At 43.4% G+C, this 24,502-nt stretch overlaps 1 protein-coding gene across 1 annotated transcript in view; it reads left to right on the top strand.

Annotated features, from left to right (window-relative positions):
- The window catches only part of LOC134575545 (uncharacterized), a 41,024-nt gene that overhangs the window by 2,942 nt on the left and 13,580 nt on the right, over positions 1-24,502 (top strand). Inside the window, exons 2-9 of the mRNA XM_063434842.1 lie at positions 220-4,506; positions 7,786-7,843; positions 9,946-10,028; positions 11,454-11,707; positions 14,088-14,248; positions 15,868-16,020; positions 18,881-19,010; positions 24,219-24,293. Coding sequence (XP_063290912.1) covers positions 231-4,506; positions 7,786-7,843; positions 9,946-10,028; positions 11,454-11,707; positions 14,088-14,248; positions 15,868-16,020; positions 18,881-19,010; positions 24,219-24,293 — 5,190 coding nt within the window. The 5' untranslated portion in view covers positions 220-230. The remainder of the gene's footprint in view (positions 1-219; positions 4,507-7,785; positions 7,844-9,945; positions 10,029-11,453; positions 11,708-14,087; positions 14,249-15,867; positions 16,021-18,880; positions 19,011-24,218; positions 24,294-24,502) is intronic.

The following is a 24,502-nucleotide window of genomic DNA, read 5'->3' as shown; positions in this document are numbered from 1 at the left end:
CAGCTCAGAGGTAAAGTAGGCATGCTCTCCTTATAATGAGGTATGTTCACCTATTTATCTTAATGCACCCAAAGTACATAGTTTCTGTAAGCTGAGATATAGCCATAATGCCATTAACCTGTGACTAGTTTCCTTGCTGCATATTTTTGGATGATTTGTGATTGTATATCTTTAGTCCTTCTCTCTCTTACTGATGGTTTTATTGTTTTTTTGTTGAAGATGGAGTGATCATGGACTCGGAAGGAGGGTGCAAGACAGTACAGGAGGATGAGAGGTGCCATCTCGGCAGAGGCAGGAGTGTCACACATCAACAAAATATAGTTCTACCAAGCCAGGGCGCTGCAGAGACTTCTGGAAGAGATGAAACAATCATAGACTCTACAGACTTTCTCTTGGATACTAATGGGCGGGGTATTGAGAGTAACCTTGTGGGCAACATAGGAATACTAAATACAGTAACTAGAAATTATGAAGTCCAGGCCACCAGCCAGCCACGTGAGCTCCACCTAACCAGAGATATCACCTGCCAGCCATGTGAGCTCTCTCCAAACAGTGATTTAAGAGAAAATGTAAACACTAAAAGTTATCTAGACAACCTGGAGATGGTCTGTGGTGAAACAGAGCTAGGCAATGAGGAAGAAAAGACTGTTAACAAAGACACAGTGAAAGTCCTGATGGAACCACAGAGTGTTCTTGAGACAGATAGTGAGGAGAGTGAAGATTGGGAGACAGCCAGTGAGGAGAATTTTACTTTTGGGGATGAAACAGAGGCTATAAATATAGAGCCTGCAAGTGCTGAGTTAGCGAGAGCCAGTGAGGAATGTAAAGAAGACACTATAATGAAACAGTCCAAGATTAGTGAGGCATCCATTGAACAGACAAATAAAGCCAGAGTGGAGACTGATTGTGAGGATAACAGTACTTCTCAGAGTAATTATAATGAAACAGAGACTGTCCATAAAGAGACCATTTGGGAGGTTACTAAGGCTGACTGTGAAGGCACAGTTGACGTTGACAGCAGAGAGACAGCCAGGGATGTAACTGAAGCTCACAGTAAGGAGACAGTCAAGGAGGTTATCAAAGCTGACCGCAAGAACACAACTGGGGAGGTTACCGAGGTTCAAAGCAAAGATATAGCCAGGGAGATGACCAAAGAAGATAAAAAAGAGACCGTTAAGGAGATGGCTGGAGATTATTGCAAGAACACCATCAAGGAAGTGATGGGGGATGACAGCATGGAGACAACCAAGGAAATGACAGTGGCTGGCAGCAACGAGACATCAACGCAAGTCACCAGAGAAGATGGCAAGCAGACATCCGAAGAAGTGATCGAGGCTGGCGGCCAAGAGGCATCGGAGGAAGTGATCGAGGCTGGCGGCCAAGAGGCATCGGAGGAAGTGATCGAGGCTGGCGGCCAAGAGGCATCGGAGGAAGTGATCGAGGCTGGCGGCCAAGAGGCATCGGAGGAAGTGATCGAGGCTGGCGGCCAAGAGGCATCGGAGGAAGTGATCGAGGCTGGCGGCCAAGAGGCATCGGAGGAAGTGATCGAGGCTGGCGGCCAAGAGGCATCGGAGGAAGTGATCGAGGCTGGCGGCCAAGAGGCACCGGAGGAAGTGATCGAGGCTGGCGGCCAAGAGGCACCGGAGGAAGTGATCGAGGCTGGCGGCCAAGAGGCACCGGAGGAAGTGATCGAGGCTGGCGGCCAAGAGGCACCGGAGGAAGTGATCGAGGCTGGCGGCCAAGAGGCACCGGAGGAAGTGATCGAGGCTGGCGGCCATGATAACAAAGAGACGGTTTGGAACAAGATTGGTGATAAACATAGAGACAGGAAAGTGACTGAGGTTGATGGTAAAATTATAGTTGGGGAAGAGATTGAGGCTTGCCATCAAGGGACCATTAGAGATGAAGGTGACATGAAAGAGACTGTTGAGGAGGATGAATCAGATGTTAAGGAGACAGTTGGGGAGCAGGTCAAGGTTAAAAGTACAGACATAGGCAAAGAAGAGACCAAGACTGACGGTAAAGGCGCCATTGCAAGGGAAAGTGAAACTTATAGAAAAGAAGCAACTAATAGGAATGAGAATGATCATCAAAAGACAGTCGAGCTGGAGGAAGAAGTTGACAACAAAGAGAATGATGTTTATTGTAATGAGACAAAAGTCCTCTGTATAGAGGTTGTCCATAGAAAAACAGAAGGTGGACAGAGAGAGATCCTCTCTGAGTTCAAGGAGACGGTCAAAGGGAACACACAAACTGACTGTAAAAAGGAAGTTGGCCATGAGACTGCAGCTGAGAACAAAGAGACAATTAGTGAAGAGGCCAATAGCAAACAAACTGTTAATCAGTATTCAATTTGTGACATTAAGACTGCTGGCAGTGAGGATCTTGACAGTAGAGAGACAGACCAGGACAGAGACACACTTTGCACAGAGACAAGTTCTGATGACATAAAGAAAGAAGAGGTGATTAGTGAAGACATACAGACTGTAATTGAAGTAAATATGGTACAGTCTGGTATATTAACAGAACTGAGACAGGCCAGCAATGAAAAAAATGAGCAGGTCTTACAAGAAACATCTCACCAGGAATTAGATTTGGAGGTTAGTGCAGAAGAATGGGAAATAAAAGATGAATATGGAGATTATCTGGTTGTTGCAGAGAGTGTAGACCCTGGAAATAAAAGTCCAATTGAGACTTCAGCAGAGGTCCCTGATACTGTGTGGAGACCAGGAGATGAACTTAATGAAGACTTTATAAGTGAAAGAAAGCTGGATTTAGTGTTGGCGGAGACACAAAGTGGTGATAAAGAGATAGACATGGAGGTTACTGAAAGTGATGCAGTCATTCAAAACAGAGAAATGCATACTGAAGAGGTCCGAGATGAAAGCAAAAAACAAACTTCAAATGGAGAGAGGGACAAAACAGAAAACGAGGTTTTATTTGAAAATGAGCAAAAAACGTTTTTGATGGGGCTAAGAAAATTAGCAGATAAGACTGACCAGCAGACTCAAAATGCTGCAAGTGAGGGAGCCATTTATAGCTCAGACTCTGCTAATTTGGGAAAGTTGGAAGAGTTTGTATCGTCTGATCTCCGTTCTCAGTCTCCTACTCCTGAGAGCAATGTGCTTGAAAAAACACAAAAAGGGGATGTTGTACTATGGTATTCTGATGGACAGTCTGTAAGTGTGGCTCAGTCCCCAAACTTTATCAATGTAGAAGAAATTAAGCTGAATCCAGAAAATCTACAAGTGAACCTGGAGGGAAACATGCACACATCTGGGGTGGTTCAAAGCAGTCAAACCTGTAAAAGTATGTTTCAGGTTCTAGGAGATATTTCCCAGGATGTTGGTACATCAATTGAAGGTACAATGTTGCATCCTATATTAGAGGACACACACAATACATATTTACAACCAGAATACCAGACTGGCTTGAAACAGATTGAAGAAATGTTTTCCCAAAAGACGATGGGCAGCATCACTCATCAGCATCATATGTCAAATGAAAATGTCTATCACAAACCTAATGAAGGCAATGTTGTAAAGATAAAGGATATAGAGACATGTAAAACACAAAATGTTCTTCTAAGTCAGGAGAATAATTCATACCGCGGCAATGAACTGGAGGTAGAAAGTGGCCACCTTCAATTTGGTGTTGATAGTGAGTGTCCTATCACAAATGATACAACCCAGAGTCTAAAACATCCTGACAATATTTTGAATTTTCCTGCTCTACAGACCACCGATTTACAGTCAGCTGTAACCAACAGGGAAGTGGTGAAAACCATAGGAAGTCCTATTTTCAGTACCAATATTGCTAATGCGGATGGTAGTACTGTTAAAGAACCCAATGCTGACAATACAGCTAGGGATCCATTATCAAGAACTAAGTTCACTTTCTGTCCCATACAGATATTTAACCCAACACTACTTCTCAGTCATAGTCCAGAGGAACCTGGATTTTACTCAGAAGGACACGTCACAGAGGGGCTGAAGGATCTTGCCAAATATGCAATTGGATCTCTACCTGAAGAGGAAAGCCAAAATCCACTGACAACGAGACAGTTTAGTAATTATCCCAGTGAATCTGGTGAAACCAGTGATTCTGATGAAAGCACTTCCATAAAACAACCCAAAGGTCAGTATGTTTCTCCTTTGTGGCTGCCTCCTCGTCCTTCCCGCTATGTGGCTAATTCTGAGGAATCTTCCGAAAGAAGGCATTATCCACAAGCTAGGCCAGCAGAAAGCTCTTTGGTGAGGAGAGCCACTGTAAGACACAAAAGGAACAGCTATGTAGATCCCAATCAGCCTTACAAGCGATTTGGTCCTGTAAATCCTCCTACCGCGCCACTTAATTCACAAGAAACCAGAAGCAATAGTGAACTACAGTCTGGGCCCAAGAGTTCACCACAAACTGGGACTCTGATCCGACAGTCCAAGATTTCAGAAGATGCACCGTCTGTACTTGGGTATCCCAGGAACAAAGCCCCCATGGACATGTTAAATGGTAAGTTGAAGACAATGTTATGTTTATCTGCAGAAAAGGTTCTAGGTTTTTTTTTTCCATTCAGTTTTTGATTGGACTCTTTCACCGGCTCAGTATTTATGAATTTCCTCAGCTGTGTTCAAATACGGATATCCATGAACCCTGGAATATTAATTACATATTTGAATAACACACTCATAGTTTATCAGGTATTATTTCTGACATTATTTAAATGGCTAATGCAAACAAAAGTTTTTTAAGAATATACTGTTTGTGGTCAGTTACCCTTCCTATCCTGGACTCCCCTCCCCCAATTAATTTTTTTTATTAAAATGTACCTCTGTTCCAGTTCTGAGTCCGATTCTCTAGTGATGTCACTCCCCCTCGATGGGTGTCCGGGAGGATGGGCTCAGGGGAGGACATGTGCTACACAGAAGGGAGTATGCTGCCATTGACTATCTGTCGCTAGCATGCTGAGCATGCTGACTGCATGCTCCAAACATGCCCAGAACTGACCATAGCCAGCTGTTACCCTTGTATAGAGCTGGTTAATGATGCCTCAGTGACACTGCACATACAGACTGCAGGCACCATGACCACTGCAAATCACTGAGTTACCCTTTAACTACATTGTAACATTGTCCCAATGCCTGAGGAATAAAATGTTTTCGGGACTCGTTAGAAAGATTTTAGGCTTAACCCCTTAAGGACACATGACATGTGTGACATGTCATGATTCCATTTTATTGCAGAAGTTTGGTCCTTAAGGGGTTAAAGAGCTACTGCTGCTCAATCTAACTTGCAGCTGCCGTGATTGCTGTGTGTGAACCTGCGGCAGCCGCAAGTTGGGTTCATCAGCAGTTTGTCTGATAATGGTAACGTCAGCTAAAAAATTTCATTTTCATAAAAAATAAATAAATAAAATATGTAATGTAGAAAATATATATAATTGCGTTTTCATTATATGCAACTGTTGTCCTTTTGTGAAAGCATTTTCCCTGGAGGCTGAGTGGGCTCACATTGATCTGTGGTGTTTTTTTGTTTTTTTGTGTTTGGTAAATGTACAAATCCCATATTTTATTATTGACCAATTTTTCATTTAATAAACCTGAGAATTGCAATCTGATTGAAATATGGTAATTGTTTACAGAATATTGTCATTCCAGACACAATTTTGGTGTTTAGTTAATAACGCCTCAGGCTCAACATCAGAATCCTCCCAGATATTCTAGTGATTGAATGTGTGTATGTGATACAGGGCTTAACATTTGAAGTCCTTTGATTTTATCCAGGCCTTAAGTTACTTGCCACTGCATGTTATAGCATACTTACCGGGGGTGATTTTTCACTCTCCAGTGGCTATTGGGAAATGTAAACTGTGTGTGCATTGATCAGCCACAACATTAAAACACCTGCCTAATATCATTTCTGTCCCACTCGTACTTCCAAAACTCTACAAGACCTCTGAACGTGTCCTGTGGTATCTGGCTTTAGGGTCATGGGCACCCAAGGTACTTTGATACAAGTCTGGAACTGGTCTTATTGTACAGAAGAGCTACTGTTGCTCAATTTTCTGGATATATTAATGCTAGCCATGATGGAAAGGTGTCAGGTGAACACTTAATGCATCGCAGTTTGCTGTGTATGGAGCTGCATAGCCACGTACCATTTAACCCCTTAAGGACCAAACTTCTGGAATAAAAAGGAATCGTGACATGTCACACATGTCATGTGTCCTTAAGGGGTTAAAGTGACCATAAAAACCCCTGTCAACTGCTGAAAGTCATTAAAAAAACCTTTTAATGGGGATATGAGCACCAGAACTGGAACATGGAGCAATGGAAGAGAATTGCCTGCTCTGATGAATCCCGTTTTCTTTTAGTTGTGGTGGAAGACAGTTTGTGTGCATTGTGTACTTGAGAGAAGAGATGGCAACAGGATGCAGTATGGGATTTAGTAGGCAGCAAGTTAACAGTCGGTTCTTGTGTTGGTAGCAGGAAAAATGGGCAAGGAAAAAGATCTGAGTGACTATGACAAGAGCCAAAGAGTAATGGCTAGATGACTGGGTCAGAGCATCTCCAAACTGGCAAGTCTTGAGGAGTGTTCCCAGTATGCAGTGGTTACTACCTACCAAAAGTGGTGCAAGAAAGGACCACTGTTAAGAGGCATCTGGGTTATGAGCGTCCAAGGCCATTGATGCATACCGGGAGCGAAGGCTAGCCTGCTTGTCCGATCACACAGAAGCGCTACTGTAACTCAAATTGCTGAAAAACCTACTGCTGGCCATGAACTAAAGGTGTCAGAACACACATTGTATCGCAGTTTGCTTTGTATGGGGCTGCATGGCCGCAGACCAATCAGAGTGTTGATAATGACTCCTGTCAACAACCAAAAGCACCTTCAATGGGACATGAGTGTGTCAGAATTGGATCATGGAGCAATGGAAGAAGATTGTCTGGTCTGGTCATGTTTTCATTTAGATCTGGTGGAAGGCTGAGTGTGTGCATCATTTACTGGGGCAAAGAAGGAAGGCCAGCAATGACCGTTTTGTGTTCTGCTTGAAAACCTTGGGTCCTGGCATTCTCGTACATTTTACTTTGACATGTACCATCTACCTACAGATTGTTGAAAACCAGGTACTGCCCTTAATGGCAATGTGTGCCCTCTTTTAGCAGGATAATGCCACACTGAAAAATTGTTCAGGAATGGTTTGAGGAACATGACAGTTAAAGGTGTTGCCTTGTCCTCCAAATTTACCAGATCTCAATCTAGTTGAGCATCTGTGGGATGTGCTGGAACACTAATTCAAACCATAGACGCCCCACTTAAAATAACTGCCACTAATGCCTTGGTGTCAGATACCACAGGAAACATTCAGAGGTCTTGTGAAGTCCATGCTTCAACGCTCAGAGCTGTTTTGGCAGCACGAAGGGGAAGTACACCATATTAGGCAGGAGGTTTCAGTGTTGTGGCTGATCTGTGTGTGTGTGTAGTATTATCCCTGTGTATATTGCTTAATACATTTTTTTTTATACAGCAGCATGTGGCATTTAGTAGTAAATATTAAAAAAATAATCTGTGAATATTGTTCGTATGAATTAAATGTTCTTTTTTCTAAATTTTATGTACAATGAGAGCCATGAGACATAGACCAGCAGGATCGTTTAAAACGTGGTTTGGGAAACTGTGGTTAGGGTGACCCCCTGAGGCGATCTACCTACAATAACTTTGATCAGAGGTTATATTATTGTACTGTGATGCAATGTTCTATTTTATGATTTATGTTTTATGTTGCTGCAGAGGAAGATTCTGTTGTAAAGGAAACGAGGCCAAGATTCTCGGAGTCTGTTGTCCAAAGGTAGGGCACTGGACGTCCTGTGGTTTTTGGGTGTATCCTCTTAAGGTTAAACATCGGATTGCAAGAAGAAAAGGGATGATGGGTGACTACTTAATTAGGCTGAAGAACAGGGGTAGGCAACCTTTGACACTCCAGATATTATGGACTACATCTCCCATATTGCTCTAACAGGCTTGATACTGGCAAAGCATCAGGTGAGATGTAGGTCACATCTGGAGTGCTGTAGGTTACCTACCCCTACTTTAGAAGATATATCATTCTGTCAATTGAAGGACGCCCACACTGCAGGTTTGACAGGACATCTACTGTCCGACACCAGGTCAAACAATACAGAAACAAAGAACAGGTTAATCCATGGGAATTCAAACAAAAAAAGTCTTATTTAAATTCCAGACAGAGACAAATGTACAAACCGTGATGCTTGGACAGCTGTGACTGCAGACCCAACTAGAGCCGCACAATTCAGAAAACGAGGGTGTTTTCAGGGTTATTAAAACCAAATTCAAAGTGGGGAAAGAATTCGACAAATCACCTATGTTTATAACTCTGTTTCGAACTAAAATGTGTCAATCTCTTGTATATTATCCTTTCACAGATACAGTTATTCTCTGTTAAAGTCTTCAGTAATTTAACTCTTTTTAAAAGCTTGCAGCCTTTAACTTGTGTGAATAAACTGCAAACTTCTCTTATTATTCCAATGGTTATAGTTGGGGTTAAAGATCAACACAGCAGATTAAAAAGATATTTAAATAAATCACACTGTTCATAAAAGGAAAGAACAGTGGCTTTTGATATTGTGCCCTTCGGTTTTCTTCCTTACGTTTCCGTATGTGACTCACCCAATATTATTCCAAGTTCTGCTGAATTTTCCAGTTAAGGAGAAAGGGCAAAGTCTGATTTTATTCAAGGTGAATAATTTCTCACTGCGTCATAGTAAATCCTTCCTTAAACTGAGATTCTTGGCAAGGAGTTACCTTGATATGTAGTTCACAGTCTGATAGTTTATATATTTTTTTATTATTTCATGTTTGTCTGCAGCCGTTTAGTGAAATAACATGTAGATCTAATACAATACTGCTCGTTTGAGGGAATCTGTAATAGCCTCCAGAGATGCAGTACATAAACTTGTGTCCTCTGTAACAGACCTTTCGTTCACATGCATTTCCTTTTATTCTTTTGAGCTACTCCATCAATCCCTGCTGTATTGTAAAGAGGACATCCTGGGCTTTCCAGTGATATGACGTGATAGGCTGGGATGCTGGCAGGTTCCTCTTACTTTTCTTAAAAAATGGAAAGAAATTGAAAGACCATTTTTGTTTCTTCTCAGTTTCCAGGAGGATATAGTGGCCAGGGTGAGGCTTCATGATGCACACAATAGCTGAGAAACCATGACCAGCACTAATGAAATGATAAGCTTGTTCGTATGGCGCTTTTATGTCCACCGATGCGAACCGTCTGTGGTCTGCAAGTTTGGCCAACGTATCCCAGTCCACAAGGACATTTAATGAGTTATAAGAAAATTAGTTGTGCAAAGCATCTGTGTTTGATTCTTCCCAGGATCAACAAGGTTTCACCAGAGAAGAGCGGGTGGCTAAAATAGCTAGTTATATCATGTCTATATAAAAAATCATGCTGACAACCCGTGGAGACCCCCCAAAAACGCCCAAGATCCAATTTTGGGTCCTTAATCACAGAGTTTGAAATCGTGCCGTGTAGTACATATCAGAAGTATAATAACCGTGCAACTGGAGGTTTCCAACTCTTGGTTTAACCCCTTAAGGACCAAACTTCTGGAATAAAAGGGAATCATAACATGTCACACATGTCATGTGTCCTTAAGGGGTTAAGGATCCAAAATTGGATCTCCAATTCTGCACCTCCTCTTCCATATTAGCGATCCCTTAGGAGAGGTTGTGAAAGAACTAGCATAATCATAATTTATCTTGTCTCTGGATCATGTCTCTGTCTCTGGATCATGTCTCTGTCTCTGGTCTAAGATGTCAATACATGCAGATCCTGACTAAGACGTTTTTATCTTGCAAACATTTTCAGTCTTATATTTCTGGTACTTTAATTTATTTGTATGTTGACCCTTCTTGTAGAGAGAAAAAATCCAGGGTCCTGAATCCTCTATCCGAAGCCACGTGGGATTTCCAGAGACGCCAGTCAAAGCTCATCAACAACTGTAGGTTACGAGTTAAGAGACTTTTTCAACTGCCCAAATACAAAAATGTTTAAAATCAAATTCACTGTTTAGTAGAACCGTGAAAGGAAAACATGCATGCAATAAATTGTGCATTTTTTCATTTGGTATACATTTTAAAATCAACTTGCAATAGCTGCAGTTCTCTTGTCTGCAGCCTTTGCAAGCCCTCTCCTTCTAACCCCACACAGACTTTCTGTGGCTGTCCAATCACAGCCTTCCCAATACAGCTCAATGAGAAGTCTTTGCAAGGCAGGTGCTCTGGGCAATTGCAGGGATCTCCACTGAGCTAACCAAACTAGGAAGTCACAGGACTCGTTGACTAATTGATAGCCAGGGGGTATAACCATGTTAATTTATAAAAGTGCCAATTTCCATTGATATCACATTTTTTGTAAATTTGAAAAAAAGAAAACAAGCTCTTCATACATAAAGCACTAAAACAAGCTAAAGATTTTTAGGGGTCTGGAGTGTCCCTTAAAGGGGAGGGAAGGGGTTTGACTTTCCTCTTCAGATCCTAGAGAAAACTCCTAGGGGACATTGAAGGCATATTAGAAAGATAATTATTGTATAGTTTGCCTTGGAAAAATGTGTCTACTTCCATTTCTGGCACAAGTTAGCCAAACAAAATATGATCTAGCAGTGGCCACATGTCGGAACAACATTTCAACCTTTCTATTTATTGAATTTTTTTTTTTTCCCAATCTTTTTTTTTTTTTCAGTACAGATATAAACATAAATATAGACATAAATACATTTAAAAACAAACATAAGCATGACAAATAAATAGAAATGTATCCTACTAGAGATTTGACATGGGGGGTGAAAAGAAAAGGACTCTGGTCTGGGGAAGCTGTTGTGGGTTTCCAGATTTAATTCCATAAAAGCACATTGCACATCGTAGGCTTCAAAGCTCCTGGCAGGAGATCCTACTAGGATCGTTGGAGACTGTTACTTGTCAGCAAGCCAAGCTTATAAGCTAATGCTGCCAACCTTGATTTGTTGGCTTGTGTGGTTATGGATAAGCTTTAATGGGGGATATGCCTATTGGGGTTAATAGAGATGAAGGATGATAGGAAGGTCTTTGTTGAAGAATATCCTAGAACAAAGTATTAAGCGTTGGAGAACATTACAGGAGCTGTAATTCTGAAATATCTTGGTTATAGTTGGTTCTTCCAGTACTGAGAATATGAATATTCTTCTATTAACTGAGTACCTGTGAGGCTGAAAGATGCAGGGGCTGCTGAGGGAAGGGCAGGCATGCTGACTGAGCTCTCTATAGCCCGCTCGATGCATGTAGAGACTTCTGTTTTGGTCTGAGATTGTTGGTCATTTTATTGCTATATTAGAAGCAAGCTACGAAACAAATGCGTTTATTAACCATTCCTCTGTCTCTCCAATCCCCAGCCAACCTCCTGTACCAGGAATACAGTGATGTGGCTCAAAACCAAGAAATCCTGAGACAGAAACCTCAGAACTCTCCATCAGAAGAAAAGGATCCTGGATCCCCCAGGCTGCGACGCCGTGCACTGTCTTCCCAAGACTCCTACCTACAGCGTCTGTCTGTGTCTTCGGCTGACTCACTCTGGCAGGACATCCCTGTGATACGGGGTAGCTCAACCTTACTTTCCATGACCCGCGATGAGCAGAAACTGCAAGAGGTAGAAAGCTCTCGACATATGTGTAAAGACAAGTTATGGCTGCCCTGGCTTGTGTTGCCCGTATTGCGCTCTACAGGGAGCAGGGGAGCCCGTATTGCGCTCTACAGGGAGCAGGGGAGCCCGTATTGCGCTCTACAGGGAGCAGGGGAGCCCGTATTGCGCTCTACAGGGAGCAGGGGAGCCCGTATTGCGCTCTACAGGGAGCAGGGGAGCCCGTATTGCGCTCTACAGGGAGCAGGGGAGCCCGTATTGCGCTCTACAGGGAGCAGGGGAGCCCGTATTGCGCTCTACAGGGAGCAGGGGAGCCCGTATTGCGCTCTACAGGGAGCAGGGGAGCCCGTATTGCGCTCTACAGGGAGCAGGGGAGCCTGTATTGCGCTCTACAGGGAGCAGGGGAGCCCGTATTGCGCTCTACAGGGAGCAGGGGAGCCCGTATTGCGCTCTACAGGGAGCAGGGGAGCCCGTATTGCGCTCTACAGGGAGCAGGGGAGCCCGTATTGCGCTCTACAGGGAGCAGGGGAGCCCGTATTGCGCTCTACAGGGAGCAGGGGAGCCCGTATTGCGCTCTACAGGGAGCAGGGGAGCCCGTATTGCGCTCTACAGGGAGCAGGGGAGCCCGTATTGCGCTCTACAGGGAGCAGGGGAGCCCGTATTGCGCTCTACAGGGAGCAGGGGAGCCCGTGTTGCCTTCTCCTACAGGGAGCAGGGGAGCCCGTGTTGCCTTCTCCTACAGGGAGCAGGGGAGCCCGTGTTGCCTTCTCCTACAGGGAGCAGGGGAGCCCGTGTTGCCTTCTCCTACAGGGAGCAGGGGAGCCCGTGTTGCCTTCCCCTACAGGGAGCAGGGGGAGCCCGTGTTGCCTTCTCCTACAGGGAGCAGGGGGAGCCCTTCCCCCTACAGGGAGCAGGGGGAGCCCTTCCCCCTACAGGGAGCAGGGGGAGCCCTTCCCCCTACAGGGAGCAGGGGGAGCCCTTCCCCCTACAGGGAGCAGGGGGAGCCCTTCCCCCTACAGGGAGCAGGGGGAGCCCTTCCCCCTACAGGGAGCAGGGGGAGCCCTTCCCCCTACAGGGAGCAGGGGGAGCCCTTCCCCCTACAGGGAGCAGGGGGAGCCCTTCCCCCTACAGGGAGCAGGGGGAGCCCTTCCCCCTACAGGGAGCAGGGGGAGCCCTTCCCCCTACAGGGAGCAGGGGGAGCCCTTCCCCCTACAGGGAGCAGGGGGAGCCCTTCCCCCTACAGGGAGCAGGGGGAGCCCTTCCCCCTACAGGGAGCAGGGGGAGCCCTTCCCCCTACAGGGAGCAGGGGGAGCCCTTCCCCCTACAGGGAGCAGGGGGAGCCCTTCCCCCTACAGGGAGCAGGGGGAGCCCTTCCCCCTACAGGGAGCAGGGGGAGCCCTTCCCCCTACAGGGAGCAGGGGGAGCCCTTCCCCCTACAGGGAGCAGGGGGAGCCCTTCCCCCTACAGGGAGCAGGGGGAGCCCTTCCCCCTACAGGGAGCAGGGGGAGCCCTTCCCCCTACAGGGAGCAGGGGGAGCCCTTCCCCCTACAGGGAGCAGGGGGAGCCCGTATTGCCTTCCCCTACAGGGAGCAGGGGGAGCCCGTATTGCCTTCCCCTACAGGGAGCAGGGGGAGCCCGTATGCTGCAGGGGTGCTGGGGTTATTCGGGGAGCAGGGGTGCTGGGGTTATTCGGGGAGCAGGGGTGCTGGGGTTATTCGGGGAGCAGGGGTGCTGGGGTTATTCGGGGAGCAGGGGAGCTGGGGTTATTCGGGGAGCAGGGGAGCTGGGATTATTCGGGGAGCAGGGGAGCTGGGGTTATTCGGGGAGCTGGGGTTATTCGGGGAGCTGGGGTTATTCGGGGAGCTGGGGTTATTCGGGGAGCTGGGGTTATTCGGGGAGCTGGGGTTATTCGGGGAGCTGGGGTTATTCGGGGAGCTGGGGTTATTCGGGGAGCTGGGGTTATTCGGGGAGCAGGGGAGCTGGGGTTATTCGGGGAGCTGGGGTTATTCGGGGAGCTGGGGTTATTCGGGGAGCAGGGGAGCTGGGGTTATTCGGGGAGCTGGGGTTATTCGGGGAGCTGGGGTTATTCGGGGAGCTGGGGTTATTCGGGGAGCAGGGGAGCTGGGGTTATTCGGGGAGCTGGGGAGCTGGGGTTATTCGGGGAGCTGGGGAGCTGGGGTTATTCGGGGAGCTGGGGAGCTGGGGTTATTCGGGGAGCTGGGGAGCTGGGGTTATTCGGGGAGCTGGGGAGCTGGGGTTATTCGGGGAGCTGGGGAGCTGGGGTTGTAATGGGTGCACATAGAACTCCACACATACTTCCCTCGTTCGTTTTTTTTGTTTGTTTGTTTTTTAACCCTAGTCTTGGCTGGTTTTGTCTTCTCTCCCTCAGGCAAAGTTTGAACTGATCATGTCGGAGGCGCTCTATTTGCGCAGCCTGAACATCGCCGTTGATCACTTTCAGCGTAACCCAGAGCTGCAAGAGGTTCTCAGCGCTCAGGATCGCCAGTGGCTGTTCTCCCGTCTTACTGAAGTGCGAGAAGCCAGTTCTGAGTGAGTTCCTAAACACCGTTTACTTTTATTATAATAAGGAGCAATTGATCTCCATGGAAACTGATGCAATGAGTCAGATGATCTCTTATTGCCTGTTCTAGAAACAAACTCCCACCATACCTAGATATGATCTTACAGACGTGAAAATCTAATTGTAAACTTGTGGACTCTCTAGCTCTCAGAGTGAAACACAATACTTGTCTGTTTGAGGGAATATCAAAGAAAGAAGAGGTTGGATTGCTGTTATTTCTAGTCTATGCTGAGAGATGATTGGTTGGATCGCTGTTATTTGTAGTCTATGTTAAGAGATGATTGGTTGGATTGCTGTTATTTATAGTCCATGCTGAGATATGATTGGTTTGATTGCTGTTATTTGTAGTCCATGCTGAGATGATTGGTTGGACTGCTGTTATTTGTAGTCTGTGCTGAGAGATGATTGGTTGGACTGCTGTTATTTGTAGTCTATGCTGAGAGATTATTGGTTGGATTGCTGTTATTTATAGTCCATGCTGAGAGATGATTGGTTGGATTGCTGTTAGTTGTAGTCTGTGCTGAGAGATTGGTTGGATTGCTGTTTTTTATAGTCTGTGCTGAGAGATGATTGGTTGGATTGCTGTTATTTATAGTCTATGCTGAGAGATGATTGGTTGGATCGCTGTTATTTGTAGTCTATGTTAAGAGGTGATTGTTGTCACTAGCTGTACCCTTGCATTCCTGCTGATACACTATTGTTTACATATATTGTACTGGTTTTTCTCTTTGCAGCTATTGAGATAAAAAAAATAGCAAATAGATACTTTGTGTTAAAATAAACAATATTTTGACATTAAAGGAATCCTATAGTGCCAGGAAAACAAAGTTTTACTGGCACTATAGGATTAATAGGTCCCACACTCCCGCAGGCTTGAAGGGGTTTAAACCCCTAATTTAATTCCTTGGTGGTCCAGTGTGGGCTCACTGGTAATCCAGTGGGCTCCCTGGTGATCCGATGGTGATATCCGGTCTGCAGTTCCGTAGTGTTGTGCAGAGCTGCAGACCATGTATATTGCGAGACCCGGTCAGATCGTTGCCATGGTAACCCGTGGCAACGCTCTGATTGGCCAGATCTTGCCAGACACATGGTCTGCAGCACTGCGGAGCTGCAGACCAGCGGCCAAGGGTGCTCTCCGTCACTGCCGGGCAGCCTGTAGGGGCCTTGCACCCAGCGGCATATCGAGCAAGCCGCCGGGACCCTTCCTGGTGTCGGGTCCTTGGTCACTGACCGAGGACCCGACACAGTCTGCCCTAAGGTTTAGGCGGCCGCGAGGCCTTTGGATTCCGGAAACCCTCTAGTGGATGTCTGGTAGACGGCCACTGAAGGCAGATTAAGAGCTGCAATGTTCTCTGGAACTGCAATGTTTTACATTGCAGCACTAAATGCAAAAGGGACACCACACCCAGACCACTTCAATGAGCTGGAGTTGTCTGGGTGCCTACAGAGTCCCTTTAAATATGACTGTCATTTTCTGTTAAAAAAGAAAGTAGATTGTACCTAGTAGCCATTATACATGTTTTATTCCGTACTGCCTTTTAAATGTGGCTTTTAGACTTATGTCTGTCCCTGCCTGTGTTTTTACCAGCTTCCTGTTTGACCTGGAAGAGGAATTTGAGAGCGATATGTACAACTTCCAGGTGTGTAACGTGGTGATAATCCATGTTCCAAATTTTCGCAAAGTCTACCTGCCATACGTCACCAACCAGAGCTACCAGGAAACGACCTACCAGCGGTTGCTGTAAGGGACACTTCTCTTATGGGTTTATGGGCAAGGGTGGTGCTACTTTTGGAATTTGTTACTGGATTATTGTAATGTCATCTGATTTTTAAAGCAAAACTGTCATAATTTTTATTCTTAAAAACAAAAGATTAACATGTTACTCCAAGAATCCTAACACAGTCTGATGTAGAGCCTGCTGTCGTGATTATGGTGCAAGCAGTACTCTGGCCCGCTCCCTATTTGCCATCTTATCTAGGTCCCTGGTGGGCTCCTGGTAAGCAGAAGCTTATTTAGTTGCCGTTCATTCGCTGAGCGTATCAGTTGACCGTTTTCAGCCAGTGAATGCTACACTATGTATTAGCCAGCCTGGAGCTCTTCCTATGGACTGGTCAATAATGCCCCAATAACACTACCTCTGTTTGAGTTACAACTCTAGCAGTGAAGAGGTTAAATTCCGTATGAAATATGCTGAAATGCTGCATATACAGACTCCGGCCACCATGACTACTTCAAATCCTTGGAGTAACCCTTTAAAGGTAAATACCAGAAGAGTGGTCATGTTTAAGGTCTCTTTAGTTGGAGATGACAAATATCCAAATAAAGATTGTGCACAACTTGGCATCAGGATGCGTGAGTGCACTCCAGGTTTGTGGAGCGATTTTTCTGATCAAGAATTACACTGGAAATGATCTGTGTTGGGTTCAAATGCTAAGTTTGAGAGGTGAGACCTTTTATAAATACAGGCATGAATAAATGGTGACTAAATGTGTTTATAGCAAGCATAAACCTAATTAAAGGAAAAGAACCACAGGTTGTGGCAAATTAAAATTATGGAAAAAACAAAAATGTCCACAATTTTCAATGTCCAATATTATTCAGTAGAACGTTAAATCTGCTTTAATCCCAAAGTCATGCGATAAACTGAATCCAGAATTGCATATATCCTTCCTACAACAGTGCACATGGTAGAATGTTTCTCGAAGAGAAAAATAAAAAACAATAGTATAATACTGTAACACAGTGCTCAGGTGTAAAAGTGATCTGCATTACACTCACAATGAAGGAGCTAGCCTCATAAACTCAATATACAAGCAGACAGAAGTATAAATCCCCACCTACGGATATCTTGTGACTCTGCAGTCTTCAGTATCGTGAATACATGTAATAGAAGGAACAAAAACAAATAGTGCTCTCCGTGTAATTAAAATGAGATTGGAACAATAAAAAGGCCGTACTGACATTTGATTGAGCAGTGGAATCTGCTCAAATTAATCAGCGTTGGTGGTATGACCCCCACCGAGGATCAGAAGTTCTCCGACAACTACTAGTGTAGTTGTAGTTTAGTTATACACACGAAAAAGCCAATTTTTATGGTGAAACGCATTGTGGAGATTATTGGAAACCGTTTTATTTGTTACTTATTAAAGTATTTTTGGTCTATACATCCTGGTTACTTGACCATATACTTTCTAGATAATCTTTAAGCTTTTTGTTCATAAGTGTTTTGGTGTTCCTGTTCCTGGCACTACAACTTCATTATTGGCGGAGAACTTCTAATCCTCGCATTTCAGTTATAAGGAGAACGCTATTTGTAGTCCTCAGTATCGTGAATACATGCAATAGAAGGAACAAAAACAGTCACAAGATATCCGTAGGTGGGGATTTATACTTCTGTCTGCTTGTATTTATGAGGCTAGCTCCTTTATTGTGAGTGTAATACATATCACTTTTACACCTGAGCACTGTTACAGTATTACACTATTGTTTTTTTTTATTTTTCTCTTCGAGAAACATAGTACCATGTGCACTGATGTACACACAGTTGACTGTTGCCTATCAAGGGAAAGTTAAATGGCGCAAAAGGAGGAAAATATATATGTATAGCGAGCATACACAATATAAATAGAAACAAATAGCTGCAACTCACTGGGAGTCTTGGTGAGATCTCCTAAGTGCTAAATAGGTAATAAGGAATAGTGAGTGCGCTTACAATAAATAAAATACAGTGTTAATCACACCTAAAAAATCTGAAGGGCATAGAACACATTTGATTACAATGCAATAATACCAAAGTGCTATAGTGCTTTAAGAAATTTACACAATATGTGGAGCGCCAAAGTGCATATATGTGCAGACAAGGGATATCAATATAAATAAAAAAAGAACTGATATACTTGCAGAGCTTCTGGAACAAATAATACAACACCTAGTGCAATATGTTTGTATCTCACTCACAATGGTGGAGTGGTTGAAGTACCACCCCAAACTATCAGGCTCCACGGAGGATCAGCCCCCAGTGATCGTGGGATCCACTCAGTGTAGAAAGAACGTGGGCCAATCCGGATATGTGTAAACCAAGAATTTCTTTATTACCAATGCATAAAAATATAAAACACCAGTCTCCTGCTACCGAAAGTCCGAGAAAGAGAGAGAAGGTCTATAATCAGAGTGTCCTCCTCGCAGCTCAATCCTCATGGATACACGGTGTAGGTGCAAAAACTTCCGGATTGTTCAGATGCAATGCATTTCGCCCCACCTACGGGGCTTTTTCAAGCACTGTATTTTATTTATTGTAAGCGCACTCACTATTCCTTATTACCTGTTGCCTATCAAGGATATATGCACTTCTGGATTAAGTATATTGCATGACATTGGGATTAAAGCGGATTTGAAGTTCTACTGAATATTATTGGATATTGAATATAGTGGCCATTTTCCGTTTGGACTTTTTTTTTTTTTTTCTAGTTTTCGTTTGGTGCAGCCTGTGGTTCTGTTTAAGTCTGAGAGATGGCTATTTTATTGGGGCTTGAATTTTTAAGACATTTAAAGTAGATCGTAATTCGATATGTAAAATTAAATTGTAATGTTTGTATATCAGGAGCAGGAATCCGCGGTTCCAGCAGGTTTTGTCAAGATTGGAGAGTCATGCTGTTTGCCAGAGACTGAGCCTGAAATCCTTCCTTATTCTGCCTTTCCAGAGAATAACGCGACTTCGACTCCTGCTGCAGGTTCCTCTTCCCACATTCTGTTATTCTCTCCATTGCCTTTCACCCAGATTTACCACTATTATCCTCTCTGCTTTTCCTGTCTACGATTTGCTGCCGTAATTCTGTCATTCCTCTTCTGGATTTTGCTGCCATTGTTTTCTCCAGCACTCTTCCTCTGGATTTGCTCTTCTCTCTCAGTCCGGTCGTCTCATGGATTTGCTATTTTTCTATGCTTTTCCTTTTCCAGATTTGCTGCTGCTCTTTTCTCCCATGTGTTGTTTTTTCCTCTGGATTTGCTGCCATTATGTTACCCAGTGCCTTTCCTTTTCTAGATTTGTTGCCATTATTTTACCCAGTGTCTTTCCTTTTCTAGATTTGTTGCCATTATTTTGCCCAGTGCCTTTCCTTTTCTAGATTTGCTGCCATTATTTTACCCAGTGCCTTTCCTTTTCTAGATTTGTTGCCATTATTTTGCCCAGTGCATTTCCTTTTCTAGATTTGCTGCCATTATTTTACCCAGTGCCTTTCCTTTTCTATATTTGTGCCATTATTTTGCCCAGTGCCTTGCCTTTTCTAGATTTGTTGCCATTATTTTGCCCAGTGCCTTTCCTTTTCTAGATTTGTTGCCATTATTTTGCCCAGTGCCTTTCCTTTTCTAGATTTGTTGCCATTATTTTGCTCAGTGTCTTCCCTTTTCTAGATTTGCTGCCATTATTTTGCCCAGTGTCTTCCCTTTTCTAGATTTGCTGCCATTATTTTGCCCAGTGCGTTTCCTTTTCTAGATTTGCTGCCATTATTTTACCCAGTATCTTCCCTTTTCTAGATTTGCTGCCATTATTTTGCCCAGTGCCTTTCCTTTTCTAGATTTGTTGCCATTATTTTGCCCAGTGCCTTTCCTTTTCTAGATTTGCTGCCATTATTTTGCCCAGTGCATTTCCTTTTCTAGATTTGCTGCCATTATTTTGCCCAGTGTCTTTCCTTTTCTAGATTTGTTGCCATTATTTTGCCCAGTGTCTTTCCTTTTCTAGATTTGATGCCATTATGTTACCCAGTGCCTTTCCTTTTCTAGATTTGTTGCCATTATTTTGCCCAGTGCCTTTCCTTTTCTAGATTTGCTGCCATTATTTTGCCCAGTGCCTTTCCTTTTCTAGATTTGTTGCCATTATTTTGCCTAGTGCATTTCCTTTTCTAGATTTGCTGCCATTATTTTGCCCAGTGCCTTTCCTTTTCTAGATTTGTTGCCATTATTTTGCCCAGTGCCTTTCCTTTTCTAGATTTGCTGCCATTATTTTGCCCAGTGCCTTTCCTTTTCTAGATTTGCTGCCATTATTTTGCCCAGTGCCTTTCCTTTTCTAGATTTGTTGCCGTTATTTTGCCCAGTGCCTTTCCTTTTCTAGATTTGCTGCCATTATTTTGCCCAGTGTCTTTCCTTTTCTAGATTTGCTGCCATTATTTTGCCCAGTGTCTTTCCTTTTCTAGATTTGCTGCCATTATTTTGCCCAGTGCCTTTCCTTTTCTAGATTTGCTGCCATTATTTTGCCCAGTGTCTTTCCTTTTCTAGATTTGCTGCCATTATTTTGCCCAGTGTCTTTCCTTTTCTAGATTTGTTGCCATTATTTTACCCAGTGTCTTTCCTTTTCTAGATTTGCTGCCATTATTTTACCCAGTGCCTTTCCTTTTCTAGATTTGTTGCCATTATTTTGCCCAGTGCCTTTCCTTTAATAGATTTGTTGCCATTATGTTACCCAGTGCCTTTCCTTTTTCTAGATTTGCTGCCATTATTTTGCCTAGTGCCTTTCCTTTTCTAGATTTGTTGCCATTATTTTACCCAGTGCCTTTCCTTTTCTAGATTTGTTGCCATTATTTTGCCCAGTGCCTTTCCTTTTCTAGATTTGCTGCCATTATTTTGCCTAGTGCCTTTCCTTTTCTAGATTTGCTGCCACTATTTTGCCCAGTGCCTTTCCTTTTCTAGATTTGCTGCCATTATTTTGCCCAGTGCCTTTCCTTTTCTAGATTTGTTGCCATTATTTTGCCCAGTGCCTTTCCTTTTCTAGATTTGTTGCCATTATTTTGCCCAGTGTCTTTCCTTTTCTAGATTTGTTGCCATTATTTTGCCCAGTGCCTTTCCTTTTCTAGATTTGTTGCCATTATTTTACCCAGTGTCTTTCCTTTTCTAGATTTGTTGCCATTATTTTGCCCAGTGCCTTTCCTTTTCTAGATTTGTTGCCATTATTTTGCCCAGTGCCTTTCCTTTTCTAGATTTGTTGCCATTATTTTACCCAGTGCATTTCCTTTTCTAGATTTGTTGCCATTATTTTACCCAGTGCCTTTCCTTTTCTAGATTTGCTGCCATTATTTTGCCCAGTGTCTTTCCTTTTCTAGATTTGCTGCCATTATTTTGCCCAGTGCCTTTCCTTTTCTAGATTTGCTGCCATTATTTTACCCAGTGTCTTTCCTTTTCTAGATTTGCTGCCACTATTTTGCCCAGTGCATTTCCTTTTCTAGATTTGTTGCCATTATTTTGCCCAGTGCCTTTCCTTTTCTAGATTTGTTGCCATTATTTTGCCCAGTGCGTTTCCTTTTCTAGATTTGCTGCCATTATTTTACCCAGTGTCTTTCCTTTTCTAGATTTGTTGCCATTATTTTGCCCAGTGCCTTTCCTTTTCTAGATTTGTTGCCATTATTTTGCCCAGTGTCTTTCCTTTTCTAGATTTGCTGCCATTATTTTGCCCAGTGCCTTTCCTTTTCTAGATTTGCTGCCATTATTTTGCCCAGTGCCTTTCCTTTTCTAGATTTGTTGCCATTATTTTACCCAGTGTCTTTCCTTTTCTAGATTTGCTGCCATTATTTTGCCCAGTGTCTTTCCTTTTCTAGATTTGCTGCCATTATTTTGCCCAGTGCCTTTCCTTTTCTAGATTTGTTGCCACTATTTTGCCAAGTGCATTTCCTTTTCTAGATTTGTTGCCATTATGTTACCCAGTGCCTTTCCTTTTCTAGATTTGCTGCCATTATTTTGCCCAGTGCCTTTCCTTTTCTAGATTTGTTGCCATTATTTTGCCCAGTGCCTTTCCTTTTCGAGATTTTCTGCCATTATTTTGCCCAGTGCCTTTCCTTTTCGAGATTTGCTGCCATTATTTTACCCAGTGTCTTTCCTTTTCTAGATTTGTTGCCATTATTTTGCCCAGTGCCTTTCCTTTTCTAGATTTGTTGCCATTATGTTACCCAGTGCCTTTCCTTTTCTAGATTTGCTGCCATTATTTTGCCCAGTGTCTTTCCTTTTCTAGATTTGTTGCCATTATTTTGCCCAGTGCCTTTCCTTTTCGAGATTTTCTGCCATTATTTTGCCCAGTGCCTTTCCTTTTCTAGATTTGCTGCCATTATTTTGCCCAGTGCCTTTCCTTTTCTAGATTTGCTGCCATTATTTTACCCAGTGTCTTTCCTTTTCTAGATTTGTTGCCATTATTTTGCCCAGTGCCTTTCCTTTTCTAGATTTGTTGCCATTATTTTGCCCAGTGCCTTTCCTTTTCTAGATTTGCTGCCATTATTTTACCCAGTGCCTTTCCTTTTCTAGATTTGCTGCCATTATTTTACCCAGTGCCTTTCCTTTTCTAGATTTGTTGCCATTATTTTGCCCAGTGTCTTTCCTTTTCTAGATTTGTTGCCATTATTTTGCCCAGTGCCTTTCCTTTTCTAGATTTGTTGCCATTATTTTGCCCAGTGTCTTTCCTTTTCTAGATTTGCTGCCATTATTTTACCCAGTGCCTTTCCTTTTCTAGATTTGTTGCCATTATTTTGCCCAGTGTCTTTCCTTTTCTAGATTTGTTGCCATTATTTTGCCCAGTGCCTTTCCTTTTCTAGATTTGCTGCCATTATTTTGCCCAGTGCCTTTCCTTTTCTAGATTTGCTGCCATTATTTTACCCAGTGCCTTTCCTTTTCTAGATTTGTTGCCATTATTTTGCCCAGTGTCTTTCCTTTTCTAGATTTGTTGCCATTATTTTGCCCAGTGCCTTTCCTTTTCTAGATTTGTTGCCATTATTTTGCCCAGTGTCTTTCCTTTTCTAGATTTGTTGCCATTATTTTGCCCAGTGTCTTTCCTTTTCTAGATTTGTTGCCATTATTTTGCCCAGTGCCTTTCCTTTTCTAGATTTGTTGCCATTATTTTGCCCAGTGCCTTTCCTTTTCTAGATTTGTTGCCATTATGTTACCCAGTGCCTTTCCTTTTCTAGATTTGCTGCCATTATTTTGCCCAGTGCCTTTCCTTTTCGAGATTTGTTGCCATTATTTTACCCAGTGTCTTTCCTTTTCTAGATTTGTTGCCATTATTTTGCCCAGTGCCTTTCCTTTTCTAGATTTGCTGCCATTATTTTGCCCAGTGCCTTTCCTTTTCTAGATTTGTTGCCATTATTTTGCCCAGTGCCTTTCCTTTTCTAGATTTGCTGCCATTATTTTACCCAGTGTCTTTCCTTTTCTAGATTTGTTGCCATTATTTTGCCCAGTGCCTTTCCTTTTCGAGATTTGTTGCCATTATTTTGCCCAGTGCCTTTTCGAGATTTGTTGCCATTACTTTACCCAGTGCCTTTCCTTTTCTAGATTTGTTGCCATTATTTTGCCCAGTGCATTTCCTTTTCTAGATTTGTTGCCATTATTTTGCCCAGTGCCTTTTCTAGATTTGTTGCCATTATGTTACCCAGTGCCTTTCCTTTTCTAGATTTGCTGCCATTATTTTGCCCAGTGCCTTTCCTTTTCTAGATTTGTTGCCATTATTTTACCCAGTGTCTTTCCTTTTCGAGATTTGCTGCCATTATTTTGCCCAGTGCCTTTCCTTTTCTAGATTTGCTGCCATTATTTTGCCCAGTGCCTTTCCTTTTCGAGATTTGCTGCCATTATTTTGCCCAGTGCCTTTCCTTTTCTAGATTTGCTGCCATTATTTTGCCCAGTGCCTTTCCTTTTCTAGATTTGTTGCCATTATTTTGCCCAGTGCCTTTCCTTTTCTAGATTTGTTGCCATTATTTTGCCCAGTGCCTTTCCTTTTCTAGATTTGCTGCCATTACCCTACTCAGCCACCTTTCCTCTTGTAGATTTGCTGGTCTTATTCTCTCTGCCGCCTTTCTTTACCAGAATTTGTGACTTGTTTTGTCTGATGTCCTTGCTATTCTGTATTTGCATAGGATTGGTTGTTTCCTGTAGCCCAATAAAGGTTCTCTCTTAATCCCTCTCTCCTTTCACAGAATGTATTAAAACGTTCTGCCCCTGGCTCTAACGAGGAGTTACAGGCCACAGAAGCTCACAATGCTCTGGAAGAGGTGAGAAGACAAATGACTGTGTATATCATGGAGCAAAAATAAAACGTTCGGACTTGTCTTGAGGGTTCGTGCAGGGAAGCAACTCCCGCGAGCGAGCACATAGCAACATCATTGTAGAGTGTCGTGTGATAACTGAGAGAACTCTAAATCATGCACCCTACAACATAAATAGTGCAACAATAGACTATTTATTACAACGTTATTCCATA

This window comes from Pelobates fuscus, chromosome 10, assembly GCF_036172605.1.
Source record: "Pelobates fuscus isolate aPelFus1 chromosome 10, aPelFus1.pri, whole genome shotgun sequence".
NCBI classification, from domain to species: Eukaryota; Metazoa; Chordata; class Amphibia; order Anura; family Pelobatidae; genus Pelobates; species Pelobates fuscus.
This window is presented reverse-complemented; position numbering and strand designations above follow the sequence as displayed.